The sequence below is a fragment of the Rhinolophus sinicus genome, linkage group LG16, assembly GCF_036562045.2.
Source record: "Rhinolophus sinicus isolate RSC01 linkage group LG16, ASM3656204v1, whole genome shotgun sequence".
Lineage (NCBI taxonomy): Eukaryota > Metazoa > Chordata > Mammalia > Chiroptera > Rhinolophidae > Rhinolophus > Rhinolophus sinicus.
The window spans coordinates 27,137,155-27,157,058 of NC_133765.1; the positions used below are offsets into that span (position 1 = coordinate 27,137,155).

The 19,904-nt window shown below is 44.3% G+C and overlaps 1 protein-coding gene and 1 long non-coding RNA gene across 6 annotated transcripts in view; one reads left to right on the forward strand and one right to left on the reverse strand.

The window, feature by feature from the left end:
• Positions 1-6,385, reverse strand: part of TMEM233 (transmembrane protein 233) — a 35,242-nt gene extending 28,857 nt beyond the window's left edge. Inside the window, exon 1 of the mRNA XM_019753967.2 lies at positions 6,103-6,385. Within this exon, the coding sequence (XP_019609526.1) occupies positions 6,103-6,288 (186 nt within the window). The 5' untranslated portion in view covers positions 6,289-6,385. The remainder of the gene's footprint in view (positions 1-6,102) is intronic.
• LOC141569253 (uncharacterized) overlaps positions 1-19,904 on the forward strand; it is a 295,225-nt gene that overhangs the window by 42,458 nt on the left and 232,863 nt on the right. The window lies entirely within an intron of this gene.

Below are 19,904 nucleotides of genomic sequence, written 5' to 3' on the forward strand. Positions count from 1 at the left end.
TTTGATTTTGGTATTATTTCCTTGAGGGTCCCTCAATTTTAACTTCTAATCCTTCTACTGTTTTTCCTTTTAAATATCTACCCTCATATTTTTAATTCCTGAGAGCTCTGTTTGGCTCCTCTGATTGTTTTTTTTTTTTTTCCTACCTGTTCTTGTTTTGTGGACACAACACAGTTTCTTATTTCTCTGAGGTGTTGATCACGTATTGTTGAAGTTTTCTTCTTACTTGTCTTATTATTTATTTCCTTATATTTCATTACTTTTTTTGTAAACCACGGATCTCTTAATTCAGAAGAATTTCTCAAATGCCTGATAATCTTTGCGTCTTCATTTTTGAAAGTGAGACACTGAAAAAGTTCTTCATTTTTTTTTTTTTTTTAATTGGGGAAGGGGAACAGGACTTTGTTGGGGAACAGTGTGTACTTCCAGGATTTTTTTTCCAAGTCAAGTTGTTGTCCTTTTAATTGTAGTTGTGGAGGGCACAGGTCAGCTCCAGGTCCAGTTGCCGTTGTTAGTTGCAGGGGGCACAGCCCACCATCCCTTGCAGGAGTTGAGGAATTGAACTGGCAACGTTGTGGTTGAGATCCCACTGGCCCATGTGGGAATCAAACCGGCAGCCTTTGGAGTTAGGAGCATGGACCTCCAACTGCCTGAGCCACCGGGCCGGCTCCTGAAAAAGTTCTTGAGTTTTATGCATGATGATGGATGGGGCTTGCCAATGGGTGGGCATACTGGGGTGATTGGATGGGTACGTCATCATTTCTCTGGGAGATTCCCAAATGTTTGTATCTGTGGGATTTTTCTTTTGGATTCCAATCCTTGGACAGAAATTCTCCAATCTCCTTCCTGGGTGCCAGGGTAAAGGTGTCAGGAGGGGGCGGTGACGAGGCTTCCTTGTTCAATATGCAGACTTTCCATTAATCCTCTGTTTTCAGCATGGCCCCCTAACTGCACTCTCAGCTGTGCCTGGTGTCTAGAGCCACTCCGTTCAGTCTCACCAGAGAGCAAGCCTTACATCTTCTATCAGGGTTATTAAGGAAGTAGGCGCCTACTACATGGGGTGGTAGATGATTTCTGGTAGTTTAATGACTTCTTAAATAGACTTTCAAAGATCCCTTCTATCTTCAGTCCTACCTTTATTTCTTCCTTCAAAAGTGATATCTTCAGTGGGTACCTCTAATTTCTGAGACTCTCTATAGAGGGTTGCAGGGCAAATTGACTTTCTTTTTGTTGGCTCCTCCTCCTGTAGGGTTTAGAGTTCAATGTCATCTACTCTGTCAAGTTAGTCAAGGCTCCACTAGCCATTTTCCATCTTCTAATATCTTGTTACCCCTCTCATTTCTTTTTCTGTTCTCCTAATTTGTCCTTGGGTGTTTGTATCCTTTCAAATTCACTTACTATCATTTTCGGTGGTTTCAGAAGGGAGTGCAGAAAAACAGGTGTGTTCAATACTCCATGCTTAACCCAAAAGTCTTCCTGGTTTATTTGTACATGTTTCAGTTTAACATTAATATTTACCTTTCGGCGGCAGCAGTTATATATTCCAATGACCTGTTTACTGGCCATTGCTTTTATTCTTATCAAGTTTACTAGTCTCAATAAAAACAGAAAAACTGCTACTGGAAAAGGTAATGGCTTGTATCCCTAAAATATACTCATCATCATCCTCACCATCATCATTATCAGCCCTTGTTGAGTTCTAGCTGTGTTCTAGGCATTAAGGTGAAAACATTTAACTTTTACCATTTCGTCTCCACAAGAGCGCATGAGTAGGTATTATCATAGCACAACCCTTATTTTACAGGGTTGAAAAACCAAGCCTCACAAAGGTTGAGACAGTTGCATGAAATCACAAACATAACAAATAGCAGAAAATAATTTGAATCTCAATGGTTGGTCTTTAGGTTCTGTAGGAAGAAGAAGTTCTGATGAAAGAAGTCTCATAAATCACTCAATCAAAAGTCATTGGTTATTTTGTATCCACACTTAGAGGGACCAGATTGGTTCAGTTGTGCAAATGGTTGTATCAAATGACGTCATCAAGAATGGAGGCTCAGTATGGACTCAATTCCAGTCTCTTGAGTCAGGTAGCAAATTCTAGCTACAAAACTAATCACAGAGGCCGAACTCAATCTAAATTTGCCAGCACGCCTGCAGCTTGCCTGGAACCTTTCTTCTTCCAGATCCAGGAGGGCAGAAACCTTCTTGATCTTATTTACCACTCGATAGAGGTAAAGGAGTATACCAAAGTCTGGAATAGAGCCTGGCACATAGTAGGTGCTCAATAAATATGTGTTGCATGAACAAACATCCTTTCTCCAGGGTCAAAAGCCATATGGCAATTAGGAGGTTCCTTTCAGGTGGAATAAACAGATACTCAGGGATGCACCCAGATGACCTGGGAGCCTGATGAGTAGGGCCCGAAAGCCAGCCTGGGCTCCACTTTCCAAGCCGTGTGCCCTGCATCATGTGCAGGGCTGCATCAGAATGGAGAACGGGTGCCAGTTTCAATCTCACATGCACGTGCAATGTGGGCTAGCAGTAACCCAGTGTTTTTTGAGGGAGGTTAGGAAGAATTCTTGTGATATGTGTCTCTGGAAATGGAATACAGGTTCAGTGCACTTCCAACAAATAGATTTTCAGTACATGGAGAAGCAAAGACTTTTGTGTCCCCGCCGCTGGCAATGCTTGACCCACCGACATTCTGATACAACCGCCATGTTATATCAATTCTCATCTGTGATTGCTTTCCAACCCCCAGGACTGGGGTGGTGGAAACATCACAGACACCCACAGCTTGAAGGACACTTCTCCAATGGATATTTTTCACAGCAGTTCTATTATTCCCCAGCACCTACTCCAACTTTGTAATTTTATAGAAGGCTTGGTTTAATAAAGAAAGATATCGATTGTTTTGAGATGGATGGCTCTTTTTTTCAGTTCTGGGAATTAGTTATTTTTAGCCTTGTTAATATTTTCCATACATCTATGTTTCCATCCACTTGCATTATCTTACAGTGTTCGGGGTGCCATTGATGTTTGGGGTAGGCCAGTTCTTAATGGGGGGGAGATTAGTACTCTTGGTCCTTTCCAACAAGTCCCAGGAGGGCCCCAAATCACTGAGACGCCACACAGGCTCCACCACATTTCCAAATGCCTCCCTGAGGAATGGCACCACTCCCAGCTTTGGTGTGACTGAATTGATCCAATTCCAGCTAAATGAGATTTAGCTAGGATGGAACATCGCAAGACACCCCAGGGAGAGGGCACACCTGGCAGAGCTGGCTCGCCATCGTCCTCCTGCACAGCCTTCCCTTCCTCTGGGTTCCTTGGACTTTGAAGTCTTAGCAGGAAACTCATCAAGTACAGATCTGTACTATGTCAGGGGGAAAACACTTCCAGTCCCTTAGAGGGAGTGCAGTGGGGAAGGTGTAGGGAGCTGTTTCTGGAATTTGGGTTTCACTTATTCGATGTTCTGTTTATTTTCCTATGTGACATAGTGATGTTTCCAGGACCAAACCCATCCATCTGTCTGACAATTATTGTGTGTACCAAGCACGATGCAGCGGGCTGTATTTTGCTTCATCTGTACAACAGTTTTGCTCAACTTAAAACACTTGTCCCATTTTCATTTTCTAGATGAAGAAACCAAGGCTTTGAAAAGGTTTGAAACTTGCCCAGAATCAACTTTCTGATCCCAGGGTCTGAGTTCTGGCAGTAGAATGACCTCCTGCTATTAAACTATTTCAAAAGGCTTTGAGGAGGGACTGGGGAGGCGAGGGGTCAGAAAAAGAGGTTTCTATTCAAAGCAGGTACAGACCTTATCCCCTAGGACACGCCATGCGGTATCATTAATATTCAACCTGTCACCACCAGCTGGAGTGTTAGTTCATCTCATCAATGAGGGGGAAAGGCTTTGCAGGCAGTTTTCTATTGGCTCTGGGAAAAGGGTGAACTGGCTGTGGATTCATTAATAAACCAGGATAGAGTATGGGCACCAATGCCAGCCAGAGTCTGCTACTGCCTGGGGAATTAGACTGTGACATCCTTCCCAACTGTGTTACAAAAAACCCAAGACCGGATATCTTGGGAGAGGAAGGAAGAAAAGAAACTGGCTGTTTGGTCCTAAGGAACCTGATAAGGTGGCTTCCGGGGCTCCAGTGCGGTGGGGTGTGGAAGCAGACATCGTGAGCTATTAACACCATTCATTCATTCATTCATTCATTCATTCATTCATTCATTCGTGCATTCATTTCACAATATTTAATGAGCATCTACCATCTGTCAGATTCTTTTCTAGGGGAAGATGCAGCAACAAACAACATGACAAATATCCCTGCCCTAACAGAGCTTATATTCTAATGAGGGGGGACAGACAGGAAGCATATTAATAAGTAAAATAATATATCAGATGGAGAGAAGTGCTTTGGGCAAGAAGCAGCAGGGAAGGCAGAATAGAGCTTGTATGTGGGGGGGAGGGGATCAGAGAAGTCCTCAGGAAGTGACACTTGATTTAATAACACTGTGCTGGGCATTGTTTGAAGCATTTTACAACTATTATCGCATTAATACAACCCCCAGAAAAACAGCTATGATGACTCCCATTTTACAAAGAGACGGAGGTTAAGAGAGATGCAGTGATTTCGGAGCTCTTACAGCTAGCACGTGGTGGAACTGGGGTTTGCACCCAAGCAGTGGGAACGTCTGGGGCTGGACACTTGGATGATGGTACAGATAGCCTACAAACGGGGCTTGGGAAAGAGCGAGTTGCGTGTGCACATGAGGTCTGTGGGTTTCCACGAAGCGAATGTGGTGCCGCCCACGGGCAAGTGTGTACAGACTTGAATGGGGGGGGGAGAGCAGTGGCTCTCCATCTTCTCTTATCTGAATCCGGACTCTCCCCGTCTATGGCTGGGGAGTTCCGTTGCTCAACTGCAAAGGAGGTGGGCCGGCGGGGGAGGGAATTCACTGCCAGGGTTGTCCCGGGACAGTGGCGGTGGGAACCTCACCCCGCCGCCACCCCCGCCCAGCTGCTCCAGTCAATAAGGCGAGGGCCTGGCGGGCGCTCGCCGCCCTCCTGGTGGGGTTCTGCCGGGAGTTCCTAGCAGGGCTGAGGAGGCCGCGGAGGCGAGCCCCGGAAGAGCGGACTCGAACCCTCTGCCCCCCCTCCAGAGAGGCGCGCAGTTCGCCAACCGCGCGCAGAGCCGCACGGCGCGCGGAGTCCCCAATGCATTCCCGGGAGCACCCCGGGCCCAGGGCAGAGCAGCGGAGGAGCGCTTGGGAACCCTTGGGGGGCGCCACGAGAGGCGGGGACAGGGGCCGTGCGCCGCAAATGAAGGAGACCTACAAAATGCTGGAGTAGAAAGAGTATAAGGCGAGCGTGCGCCCAAGGAAGGCCTGGAGAGAGAGCGGGAGCGCTGGAAAGAGGTGCCAAAGCGCTACCCCAGAGATCCGCGAAGAGGGTGCTGGCGTAGGAAGGAACTGTTGCCCAGAGAGGGCGTGCCAAAACGTGGGGCCAGGGGTCAAGGAGAGGACGTCAGGAGTCGCTTGAGTACCCTCAGAGCCGGGCCAAGGCGGCGCCCTGGGCTCAGCAGAAAGACCACAGGCTAAAAGAACCCCGCGCGCTGGAGAGCAGAGCGCGGGGCGCGGCAGGAGGGCACGGAGCGCCTGCGCGCGCCGAGTATGCAGCGTGCGGTTGCCTGCCCAGGTGGCGCGCATTGAGGTTCTAGAAAAAGCGGGGTCGGAAGAACCCGACGAGTGCCCAGGAATGTCGGCGGCAGGGAGAGAAGCCGCAAAGTCCACGGCGGAACTTCCCCGGGTTGGAGAGAGAGTGCACCCCGGGCGCTGGAACAGAAGGGAAAGCCAGCCCGGGGGACGCTTGGTGAAGGCTCGGATCGTCACAAGAAGCGCAGAGGAGGTGCAACTGGTTGAGGGGAGACTTCCAAGGGCCTGAGAAAGGTGAGGAGGAGGTGCGGAGGACAAACAACCCTGGCGCGCAGGGCCGCGAGGACGGGAGTCGTGGAGAGCGTGTTGGGTCTCCAGGAGGGGCGCAACCCCACCCATGCCCCACTCCCGTGTCGCTCCTGGTCCTAACCCACTCACCATGATGGAGAAGACGAAAGCCACGATGTTGATAGGGTACGCGGGGCAAAAACACGAGACGATGGCGAGCCACAGGTAGTTCTTGGGCATGGGCACGTCCTCCTCGGCCTTGCCATCCTCAGTGTTGGCCTCGGGACTGCTGTCCAAAGCCCTCTTGAAGTCCGGGCTGGGGGCGTACTGAGACATGGACGAGGCCGGCGGCACAGGGCGAGGAGGAGCGCACGGTCGGCGCAGTCTGGGACTCTGGCCGCCGACTCCTGGCGAGGCTCTGAAAAGCCAGCGGAGCGAGGCTCACGGGAGACGTGACCTCACTCCTCCTGGCACCCGCCCGGGCTCAGGGACCCGGGCCAAGAGCCTCCGCACAAAGAGGGAGGGAGGGAGCGAGGGAGTGAGGGGAGGCGGCTGGGAGGAGAGGGAGCCTGTCAGCCTGAGAAACGGGAGAAAGGCACTCCTTGCGGACACACCCAGAGACCGTCGGACAGACACGGACTTCACTCTAAGTCCGGCCTAAAAGGAGTTCTAGGGAAGAGGAGAAGAGTTTCCGGGAAGCGAGAAGCAAAGCAAGCTGGCCAGCCCTTGGGCTAAAGATGACCAGCCCTTCCTTCCTTTTTTTTTTTTTTTTTTTGTAAGCAGCTGAATTTGAATTCATTTAGACAAGACCCGAGGGTGACCTAACTCCATCCATTTGGCCAGAGTTCCTACTTCCTCGTGACTTTAACAATTGACCTAATTGTCTGGCTCAGGGGGCATTTCATTTGCTTTGCTTACCCCAGTCCCTTCTCCAACTCAGATCTTGAACATTGAGCCCAAGTGATTTCTCTTCCCCCACAGGTGGGCAGGGAGCAAAGTGCCTAGCGTTGAGCCCAACCCTTCCACGCTGCCCAGGGGCCTCTGGAGACTGGAGTCCAGTTTAGCCAGGCAGTGGGCACCGCCCAGCCAGGACTGGCCCTGGTGCCTCCAATTTTTCCCAAGCGTGGAAACAAGGAATCCATCTCCTCTCCACTTTTCCAGCTACAGGGCCCCTGGACAGAGAAGCGGGTAGATCTGGCTGGTGTAGACAACCCAGGTGGATAATGGAGATGGGGAGAAGAGAGGGAATCCACTTTGGGAACCAGGGTGAGGGTAGCAATTGCATCAGTATCTACATAATTCATGAAAGGGGGTGGGGACCAGAACTGAGACTCCAAACCCAGACAGAGCTGTCACATCTGAGTTGAGTGACCTCAGGAAAGTCACCTTGCTGAGCTCCCATTTCTCCATCTCAAAAAAAGGGGGCTAAGAAGAGTCTCTGCCTCATAGGGCCCTTGTGAAGGCTTTGAGAATGCATGCTGAGCCAGGTGAATCTAAGTGCTCCCTAAGTGTTAGCTATTATTAGGACACTATTTCCCCAAAACGTAGTCGTTATACAGTATCTGAGATACAGTATCCACCTTGGCAAATATTTCACCAAAATCCAGATGCGCTAAGTTGGCAAGGCCGCAAAGAAATGCAAATCATCATGTACAGCCTCAAGACAATTGCTCCCATCCTCCTCCTCCTGTTAGTCATGCGCTTTGCTTTCTCAGAACATGACCTGATCGTCTGAGATGTTTCCACGTATCTCATGGGGCCATATTAATTGAGTGATCTGCCTCCCTTACCGGACTGCAGCTCCCTGAGCGAGGGGACCCTCTTGCTCATCTTTGTGTCACCACCTGGCACCGTGCCTGGTACACAGTATGTGCTTAGGATAGCTTGCCGGATCGCTTGCAGACTGAGCACATAACGATGAAATAGCACCTCTCCACCATGCCTTGTCCGTTTTGGTTGGTTAATCACGTGGGAATAAACCAAAGAATTAGATTCATCTGCTGAGTTCTCAACAAGCCTTTGCGTTGGCTGTTCCCTCAGCCTGGCATGCCGTTCCCCCAGGCTGCTCCTTGTGTCTCAGCTGTCAGCTCAAATGTTACTTCCTGGGAGTACTTCTCTTTAGATTTATCTAGTGTCGGTTCCCATAATTACTCTGTGTTTTTACCAGTTTTTTTTGGTGGCGTGTATCACTATTGTACTTTGTTTACTTGTTCGCTGACTGTTCTTTCTCTAGACTGTAAGTCCCGTAACCCGTTCACAGCCATATCCCTGGCACTTAGAATTGTCCTGGCACATGGTAGGAATGCAAGAAATAGTTCTTGAATGATTGGATCAGAATTAATTACCTGGGAGTATTGAAGAAAAAATTATTTCCAGATCTTGACCAAGACCTACTTGAATTACAACTTCCCAGGGTGGCATCCCAGAAACCTGTATTTTTAATGCCTGAGATATCTGTATTTTTAGTACACTCCCCAATGATTTTGATGCAACAAAGCATTTTCTCAAATCCAAAGCAAATACTGTCTCTAGTTCTAAGGACATAATCCTGGATGTTTAGTTTGAGGACCCCCTCCAGCACCTCATATCCAGCACGTCAGAGGTATCCAAGTGTCTTCCCCAGGAGCTTGCTTCTCAAGGCTCAGCCCTTGGCCAGTGGGTCCTTCCCACTTCTCCAGCCTTCTTTCCTCTCACTATGCTCCATTTATATAGGCTTTGTCCCTCCATTTATAAGCTTTCTCCCACCCCAAGGTTTTCCACCCGCTGTTCCTTCTTCCTGTAATGCTTCCCTTCCTATCTTCCTTCTCATCTTTCAGGACCCATCACCTCACGTGTTACCTCTGGAGAGAGTCCTTCCATTACCATCCTCTTAGTCTCCGTCCATTACCCTGTTGATTTCTTTCATCACAGTTATCACAAGAAGAAATTGTTTATTTACTTGTTTACTATTTATTGTCTGTCTCCTCCACTAGAACGGCAATTCACAAGAGCCAAGATTTTTTTTTTCTGTTTCATTTACTGTGGTGCCCCCCTCTCCCCCTCTACACACAGAACAGTTCCTGGCCCTTAGTAGGTACTCAGTAGATATTTGTTAAGTCAAAACCGTGCATTCAGTCATCTAAGTTAGGAAGTTGGGGGCATTATTCTCTTTCCTCAGCCTCTACCTGAAAGATCCATCAAACCCTATTGATTCCATCTCAGGCACGACCCTTTACCCATCCTCTTTCTCCCCTCCCCATGACCAGTGTTCCAATTGCAGCTCTTATCAATGGTGAAAAAGCTCAGTGGGGATTGTCTGAGCCATGTTTGTGACCTGAGGCTGGTGAATTTAGTTGGGTAAGCCCATGATTTGGGTACCCAGTGGAATTTTGCTGTTTCAAGATCATGAACTATTCTGTCCACTCCAAGCCACTCGTGTCATCCACGAAAATACAAAAGAAGGGGTTGGTGACTCAGCAGAACCCATCTCCTGTGCCAGGAAAACAACTGGTCAACACTGGTACAACACTCCAGAATCACAGAGCATTTATTGATTACTTTCTATGTGCACTCAATGCATTCTCTCGAGGCATCATCTCATTTAATTGCTACAGCACCGTTTGTGAAGTAGGTGGAGACGTTTCCTTTTTACAAATGAGGACACCTAGGATTAGAGAGGTAAAGGGTCTTCTGTAAGGTCTTTTACATAAGAAAGTGGAGGTGCCAGGATTTGAACCAAGTCTAAGGTACTTGTTCAGCTAGCAGGTCCAGGCAAGAGAATTAGGTAGACACCTCTGAAGTTTGCTGGAATTATTATATTCTGCTCAGGGAAGATGGATTAATAGCTTATTGACTGGTCTAAAATGTAGCAGTGAAATTGCAATCACTTGAAATATTTACAATTAAATGGAAAAGAGAGTGCCCACACCAGAAAGTGTAATGTATATGGCACTGCCTCTTGAGGGATGCATTAGGCCACTCAGTAGGGGCCTCCAGCTCTAATTTCCTGAGTTTCACTCATTTTCTCTTGAGAGGTCAGTTTATTGCTCTTGAAAGAACCCCAGTGGCTGATTGCTTTAATAATGTGGCAACACCTTGCCTCTTTGAAATGAGAAGAGAAAGTGACTTCCTAATAGCCAGTCTAGGAGAAGGAACAGACTTGCTGTAGCTTTGTGGATCCTGATGCAGCAACTAACCTTTTTTGACCTTTGAAAAAAGTTTTATTTCCAAATGTAAAAGTAATATATATTCATTCATTTGTTTATGCTTTGAAGAAAAGCATAAATGAGAAGCGATATCACCTCGATTCTACCATCCAGTGGTAACCGCCACAAAAATAAGGGGTTATTTCCTTCCAGTTCTTTCTATATGTGTATACTTTTCTTCAACACAATGAGGTTATATACAGTTTTGTGTCCTGCGTTTTCTCACTCAATGTCGTATGGCTATTAAGTAATGGTTACGTTATTTATGTAACCATTTCCTGATCATTAGGTATCTAGGTTGTTTTTTAGTGGGTTTTTGTTGTTATGAAAAATGTTGTCACGGACATCTTTTGCACCCAAATTACCTACATGTGATCACTTCTTTGTGACTCATGATCTTACAAAGGGTAGATATCTGGCTTTACAACGGACGAGAAAACCCAGCTTGGCATTGGCTGGCTGAGACATTGTATTATAAGATATGTACCGAAGGTAAAATTAAAATTTAGGCCAAAGAAACAATCACAAATCCAGTGGACTACAGAAATGAGATGATTCACATGAGATGAAATGAAATGGATTCAAAGGACAATCTCCCAATGAGGCCACGTGGATCTCCAAATCTATAACCTTCAATGGAGTGAATCTATAAGCATGTACTAGAAATCTATGCTTTTAAATCTTAGCTACTATGTCTAGGATTCCAAAAGAGAAAGAGGGAGGAAGGGAGAGGGAAGGAGAGAGGGCTTGGTAGATACCGAGATTCTGCTGATCTGTGAAAATGCAAGAGACACATTCCAGATCTTTAGGAATGGGAAGAGGTCGAGTATGGTTGCTGCCAAATTTCACATTAGTCTCAAGTACCAGCCTTTAGGAGTCATAAAGTAACTGCTGTGGTCTCAGGGGTTTGCTACAAAAGAACAGTATCTTTTTGGCTAATATTATTAGAAAACCATTTATCTTTCCAGTTTCCAACAACTTGGATCCCCTCACAAGGGGGGAAAATGCAAAACAGGAGAGAGAGAGTATGAGGGGAAACAGATTGTGTACTGTAAGCATTTAAAGCCATTCCTTTTAATATGACCACTTCAGGACAGAGGGACAGAGAACACAATTGTTCTCAGACTTAAAATGCAATCTTCTTCCCATTTGTCCTCCATTGTAGCAGAGAAGGGCAGTATCCATAACATCACTTTGCTGATTGGATGATTTATCTATCCATCCATCCATCCATCCATCCATCCATCCATCCATCATCTAGATATATCTATAGCTATAGATGATATAATTATCGATAATGAGAAATCACTCACACCCCAGTAGACTAACCATTGACATCTTCCATTACCTCTATCTTCTAGTCCAGGTACGTTTTTACACACTTTCAATGATAGTATGCACAGTTTTGTGTCTCGACTTTTCAGAAAAGCTCAGTGCTCTGTGCTAAACCCTTCCCACATTGTGATCCTCTGCCGAATCATTTCTGATGACTTTAATAATTTTATGATAATTTAACTGGTTTTCTCTTGTTGGGTAATTTTGGAGCGCTGTCATCTTTTGTGTTAGAAATAAGAAAGAAGGGAATTTTAGAGATGCTCACAAACCTGAGGCCCTTTCTTCCTTCTCTCACCGCCCTACCAAGGACAGTCCCTTGGCCTCTTGGGATGAAATGGAGACATTCAAAGCAGGTCTCTATTTGACTGCACTAGAGGTCCCCAAACGTATAATCTCCAGGAGTGGACTCCTGATGCAGAATCATTTCCAAAGAAACTGGACTGCAAAGCACTTAAGGTCTGAAAGGCTGAAAGTGGACAGGTGGAATTGCAACCTGGAATAATGGGAAGTGGAGGCAATAAATGGGCAGGTGTGGGCTGGAGAGGGTGTTAGGAAGACTGAAGTGGAATAGGTAAGAATTGTATTTATGTGTTGATACAGAGGGAGAGCTGAGTTTCTGTGTGTGGAGTATATCATTTGATACCTGAATTAAGGAAACCAGATGTTGTGGTCTTGTCCACCTGTATCACACTCTGTTAGTTAAGTCGTCTAATTCATTCAAAAATATTTATTCAAGAATCTACCAGTGTCAGGCATTAGTTTGGGTGCTGGAGACATAGTGGCAAATGAGACATAATACCTACTCTTACGAACAAACACAGAAGACAACTTACAATCTGTGATGCAGGAAATAAAACAGGATATTGTGCTAGTGACTTGGGGACATGGGGTACTTTGGATGGGGTGGCTGGAGAAGGGATGCTAGGTATATTTTGTTGAACTCTAGAGCCACTCTCCACCTGTCTCCCCCCTGTCATCTGACATGGCAGACTATCTTGAATGTTCTACTTCCAGGCCCAGCAAACTATAGATCATTTACTGCAGAGTCAAGTTGTGGGATTGGATTTATAGAGGACGTAATCCTGTGCCATTACAATGAATCAAAGGAGATACACTTAATAAAAGTTGGGAGGATTGGAAGGGGAGAGGACATAGTGTATTGTAGTAACTCTATAGCTATTGTTACCTGTATTACGTGCCATCCCATTTCATCAAGTTCATCTAGATTCTGTGTCAATAATTAGATCATTTATCTATTATTATTATTATTATTATTATTATTTATTTTTTAGAGCTCTCTGACTTCCTGTTTTAATTTGGGCCATTTGTTTCCATACCCACCACATAGCTGTCATCCTGGGATATGTTTTTATTACACTCTCGTCTTAATTGCTATAGCTTTATAAAAACTCTTAATGTTTGATAAGACAAACCCAACCACCTTGCTTTCCTTTTTCAAAATTCTCTTAGCTATTTTTGGCCCAGTTTTCTTCCTTGTGAGACGTGGTATTTTGATCTCAAGTCCAGAGAGCTGAATTAGTTATACTCCTCAGTTCATTTTATGTATATTATCATTGGCCCATTCAAGGCTCTACCCTTGTTTTGTTTGTTGACCTCTCCATTCTCATATTCTCACTCCACTTCTGTGTCTTGCCATCCTGCCCCTGCCATAGGCACCCATTCACATGTGTTCGATCTATGTGCCTGGGTACATGTGTATCACTGTAAAATGGATATTATTATTTTGTGTGTATATATGTGTTTAAATGATACAAACACTCTCGTGCAACCGATATCATTATTTCTTTTTAAAAACAAGGTCATGATTTTTAGATGTATTTGTGCAGCTGAATGTACATTTAGTTAATTCCTTTCAACTGTTGCATAGTATTCCAAAGCATGCATCTGTTATTGTTTCTGGTGACATTTCCCCCATTGATGGACAGCCTGTGGTCTTTGGCTCCCCACAACAGTGTTGCAATACGAATCCTCAGATTCCGGTTCTGTGTGAGAGTTTCTATGGAGAGGAGCTGCTAGGCCTTAGGGCACACATAGATTTACTTTCACCAAAAAGTGCCAGGTTGTTCTCTAGAATGATGGTACCCATTTCCAGTCCCACCAGGAATGCGTGGAGATTCCTGTTATTACCTTATTTTGCAGTCTGATGGGAGTAAATTGCCATTTATTGTCTTAATTTTTATTTCTTTGATTACTACTGAGATTGGGCATATCTTCATTTATTTGTCAGCCATTTAGGTTTCCCCACGTGCAAATTGTCAGCATTTTTTTCCTGATATTTAAAATTGGAGTTTACACATTTTCTTGTTTATTTAGAGTTTCTTTTATTTTCTAGGGTTAATCCCTTGTCAGTTTTATATGTTGCAAGCATCTTCTCTCAGGATGCCATCTTCCTGTTGACTATGTGGCTTTTTTAAAAAATCAGGAATTCTTAATTTTGATGTATTCAGAACTATCAGTTTTCCACTTTTTGTATGAGATTTGGGATTTCATTTAATAAATCCTTCTTCATTTAGAGGCCACACAAAGATTCTCTGACAATTTCTTGTATTCGATTTCTGGCTCACATTTGGCATTTAGGTCCTCAAGGAATTTGGAGTTCACCTTTGTCAATGTCTGAGGTAAGGGTCCAACTTCATTTTTGTCCAAATAATGAGCTAGTTTCTCCAAAGCGTTTATGATTCTGGATTTGTTTGGCAGCCAGTTCCTATACTAGTACTTCATGGTTCGTATTGCTGTGACTTTGTATGATGTGGTAAAAACTGGTAGGCTGAGCTCCCCATATTGTTTTATTAGAACTTTAAGGTATAATTTTGCATGTGTATTTTTTTTGAGATTTGGTCAGAATAAACAGCAGTAAGCCTGGGTAATTCAAAGTGTTGTTTTATAATCAGTTGTTCTAGTTTTTGTTTGTTTTAATAGATATTGGGTTAAGAAAGTGTTCATTAGTATATTGATTTTTAAATCATGAATAGGTGTTGGATTTTATTGAATGCCTTTCCGAATGTATTGAGATGATGATTTTATTATTTCTTGATTATTTCCTCATTTGCATTTTCTATTCTTATTTTTGGGGTCTTTTATTAGATGAACTTTGAATCTCCTGAATTGTACCTTTATATCTCTTAGCTTTTATACCATATTTTGCATCTCTTTTTTTCCTCATATTCTGGAAGATTTTCTCAAATTTTTTTTCCAGGATGTCAAAATTTTAGCCAATAATGTTTTTTTTTTTTTAATTATCTCACTCCACTTATATTTTTCAATTACATTTGACATTCAATATTATTTTATATTAGTTTCATGAGTACAGCGTAGTGGTTAGACATTTATATAATTTTCAAAGCGATCCCCCCAATAAGTCTATTAGTTATAAGCAGGTAGTAGGTCCAGCACACAGTCAGGGGGAGGGGATAAATGCCTGAAGGTGGAGCTCAGGGGGGGCATCTCAGGGGCTGCCTACCATAACACCCTAGATCCTATTAGGAACCCCCCAGCATCCCACAGCCAGTGAATCATGGCGATAATAAGTCTGGGACCCAAATGGTTCTGCTTCCAAAGTTTGCCCTCTCGATTGCCCTGCCACTGTCTTTCAAAGCACGAAGGCATCACTGGTGGGATGTAAAATCACTTAGGGTGTCACAGAGAGTCTCAGGCCGGTGCTAACATGACGTGAACCCCTCTAACCCTCATTCATCTCCCGTTTCACCAAGGGAAAACCTGGCCTCAGGCTCAAAGTCTTGGGAAAAAAATGGTAATAGCTAGACATTGTTTTCTTTTCATGGTGTTTACTTCCAGTTTCAGCAAGTAGGAGTGGCTTTAAATATACAATAGTGACCTAAAATTTCCATTGAAAACACATCTTAAAATACGTTAATTAAAGTAAAACGCGTAAATAGCCAAGAGGACACTCAGGTATGGCAACCATAGGGAAGGGGAGCTATGGACTACTCAAGCTTGGGCAGCACTGCCTAAGTTGCAATGCATCTACTCGGACAAGAACCTTAGGGCTAGGAATCCCATTCATTTGGTTCAGTCTTTCCCCCTTCATTTTATAGATGTATAAAATGAAATGGAGAGAGGGTAAGTGACTTCTCTGAGGGTGCACAGTCCCCACGATCACGGCCCAAATTCCTTAACTCTTGTGCCAATGTTTTCTTGTCTCCTCCTTTTTCCTCTATTCCTTCCCAGCTTAAAACACTTCATTTTTACTCTCCCTGCTCCCACCGCACTATTTCTAGTTCACTTTCCTCTAATCAGAGTTTCTCAAGAGCGCCACTGTTGACATTTGGGACTGGAGAATTCTTTCTTGTGGAGGAGCTGCCCTGTGTATTGCAGGACGTTCAGCAGCTTCCCTCATCGCTAGCCACCAGATAGATGCCAGTAGCACCCTCACCCCCCGCTGTGACAACCCAAAATGCCTCCAGACATCCACTGTTCTCTCCTGGGGGGCAGAGTCACTCCAGCTGAACATTACTGCTCTACAGCAGTGTTGTTGTTTGCTGTATTCTATTTTATTTTATTTTATTTTTTTATTTCTACAAGCTCTCTGGTGCTCCTGGTAATACTGGTTTGTGGACCACCCATTGAATAACACCGCTTTAAACTACACCATGTGATAAGGAACCATGTCTGCCCTCCATTTTTGGAGACTGTGTATATCCCAGTTGTGATGCAAAATAACACCTCATTCTGTACAGTATTTGCTATAAATTAAAGTAGGTCTTCTGTGTGGAAGATCGGGATTCCAGCACTAACTCTTCAGAAGCAGATTTGTTCCTGTGGGGTAGGGACCACACATAACATAGTTTTACTTCCTACACTTGGCAAATTAGAAATCAACTGGATAAATGAAAAGGAAATACTTCTCAAAAAACAATCATGTCGTTTGTGTTATTTGGGAACAAATTTTAATGAGCCTCACCTACATATTTAGCAAGTGCAGTTTGAGAAAAGTTTGTAGAATGATTATAGTTGAAGTCAGAAACTCCTAAATGTGCTGTTGCAATCCATGCAAAGGCCGGGATGAGCTCAGACTCTCGCTAGGCAGCAGAGTAGCCATTTTTAATTGCTCAGAAGAGCTTCCTGGGAGAACTGCACATTAGCGAGGATTTGGAGGCAGCTCCGTGGATAAGCAGAAAGGGTTGTAATGCTGTCCTAAATGTCTTCAATTATACATGAAGGGGTGGGCTTTCTATCACAACCCAACAAAAAGGCTCCTCTGGGGCTCCTGGGAAATTTTCATGCATTAAGGATTAAAACTTTCCTGGATCTTTTTGGCCAATGAAGACACAACATGCTTTTGGTAAGGAAATATCTATGGTTCTTTTGAGTAACAGTGAAAGTGGGTGTTTGAAATTTAGAACCACTGTCAGTAGAGCCCATGTGGGACCCTTTTCTTTCTATCCCCATCTACTGCCTTCCCCACAAATCCCGTCCACTTCTTTGTCTTCTTTCTGTCCCTTTGATCTTTTTTGCAAAGTGTATGTAATGAAGCACACATCCTTTTGTTTTATGATTTGCACTATGAGGTGCTCCGTTTGCTTGTTTTCTTTACAAAAACCAGAACAAGGCAGCGCAGTTCCAGGAAACGGAGCATGAAATTGTTTCTGAGCTGTAAATATTTTCAACCATTTGGTATTGGGGTACCATCGGAGTTAACCGTTTTTAAGTGTACAGTTCAGTAGTCTTAAGTATATTTATATTGTTCAACGGGTCCCCAGAACTTCTTCATCTCACAAATCTGAAACTCTGTGCCCATTAAACAACTCCCCATTTCCCCGCCCCCCACCCCTGGCAACAGCCATTCTACTTTCTGGTTGCATGAGTTTGACTACGTGCTTTATGTAAGTGAAATCATGCAGTATTTGTCTTTTTGTGACTGGCTTATTTCACCTACACTTAATGTCTTCAAGATTTATCCAGGGCGGAGACAAAAAAAAAAAGAAAAAAGATTTATCCACGTTGTAGCCTGTGTCAGAATTGCCTTCTTTTTGAAGGCTGAATAATATTCCCTTATGTGGATAGACCACATTTTATTTATCTGTTCATCCATCAATGGACACTTGGGGTGCTTCCACCTTTTGGCTGTTGTGAATGTGCTACTATAAACAGGGATGCACAAATATCTCTTTGAGACCCTGCCTTTAGTTCTTTTGGGTATATCCCCAGAAGTGGAATTGCTGGATCATATGATAATTCTATTTTTAATTTTTTGAGGAATTGCCATACTTTTTTTCCCCTTAGCGGCTGCACTATTCTACCACCAACCATGCATAAGGGGTCCAGTTTTTCCACATCCTCACCAGTTCTTGTTCTTTTCAGTTTCTTTTGATAGTAGCCATCCTAATAGGTGTGAGGTGATACCTTATTGTGGTCAAGACATTTTTATCATGTGCCTGGAACTGCTTGGAACTTGTGGGTGTAAAATACATGCAAATAACTAATGACAACTGTGCAAATCGCTCTAAAGGAGATGCTACAGGACTGGGGTGGAGGGCTGGACTAACATCTGGAGGACGGGCATCTCTTAAAGACGTGGTAGCTCATGCCCACGCATGCTCCTGGGATGGGGAACTTTTCATGCTGCTCCCTTAAGAGGCGTCTGGGGAGGTAACCTTTGGCTGCTCAGTTGTCAGAGACCCATGGGTCTTTTCTTAGCACACAGCAGCTTTTGGGATTGGGACTTGCCAAATATCTTCAAAGGTCTTTAAAGAGCTCTTACTCTCGCAGACAGTTTTCCATCAATAAACAGCAGTGCTTTCTGCCCAGCTGCCTGTTAAATTCGTCTCTTCCCCCTACAGAGTCACACTTAACCAAATATTCCCTTGTTGAGCAGGACGCTCTGGTGTTGCTAGGCCATCTGATTTCCTGTGATCCCATTTGCCAGTTTGTGACTGGACGTTGGATGGTCACGGGATGATGGGGGGAAATGGTGGTAAACTGAGCCAGGAGAGGTGACAGGGGGCTGCTGTGTTTGGGTGCATTTTCTGTAACTCCCTCCAAGACTCATTTTCTTTTATAAAGTAACAAGATTGGACTTAATGATTCCGTCTTGCTTTGAATTTGGTGAGTTAGAGAGGAGGTGGCGAGGGCAGCTGTTTCAACACTTTCTTTAATAAGAGACAGATATAATGGATGGTGTTCATAGGGTGACATAGTTACGCTAAGTTCTTGGAAAAGAACTTCTTTCCCACTCAAGAAAGTCCCCTGGAAAGCCAACTTGTAAGTGTAATAGTGTAATAGTGACGCATACTTAACATAGTACCTGATGCTTTGCAATTTCTCAAAACCATATGCTATTTTAAATTATTATTCTGTATATTTTAGGCTCACCCTACAACCTGGGGGTAGACAAACTAAAAAAACGAAAAGTGGCACGGGCCAGCCTGTCACTTATTTTTGTATATATTTTTGCATTTTTAAGTAGTTGGAAAAAACATGTTGTGACATGTGAAAATTGTCTGAAATTCAAATTTCAGTGCACATAAATAAAGCCTTATTAGGGCACAGCAGTGCCTGTTTTCCTCTGCCTTGTCTGTGACTTCTTTCCCAGTACAGTGACAGAATTGAGCAGTTGTGACAGATACCATATCACCCACAAAGTCTAAAGTATTTCTGATCTGGCCATTTACAGAAAAAATTGGCTGACACTTTCACAGACTCAACTTCATATTTGTATATATTTGTTGAATATTTGTCATATCTGTGAGGTTCGAGACCATGTCCATTTTGCTCACCATTATCTTTCTAGTTCTGAACACATAATTGATCGCCAATTCTGGTGAGTTTGTTGTAACCCGGATGTCCTGGGAGTGATTCTCCATCTTCCATTAATGATTGCATTGCAATTATTTGAGTTCTTCTCCTTCTTGAGGCACTGGAATTGCAGTCATGTACCAGGCTGCCCTTCCCAGGTATTTCTGCGGGGAGTCCCTAAGGAATGCCGTGTTCCTCAGATCTGTTTTAATGGTCTTTCTCTGGGCTCCAGCTCCTAAGTTACCTGTGGGACATCCTATTGCCATAGCCCAAAACCTTTTACTGGCTGCCTGGTAGCCTGGAAGTCAGAGGAGGAAAGTATATCATAGAAAGGGTAACCCCCAGGGTTCATCCATCGTACTCATGGGCATTCCAACTGCTGCCCCCCTCTGTTGCCACGTATTGTGGGGTCAGCCTGTTTCCCACAATCGGTGTTGCATCTGACCATCTCTTCCCCAAATCAGGGTCAAAGTCCCCAACTCCCACTTTGTTGCAGAGAGAGAGGAGAATCCTTCCTTCCATGAGGACCCAGAAGTATCTTTAGAGAGATGCATCTGTGCCCTCACTGATGTTCTTTTCAGAAGAGGCCTTTGCTTCGCTTTGCTAAATTGAGGGCCCCAAGCGTGATTCTCCCCAAACAAACAGGAGGCTTCCCTC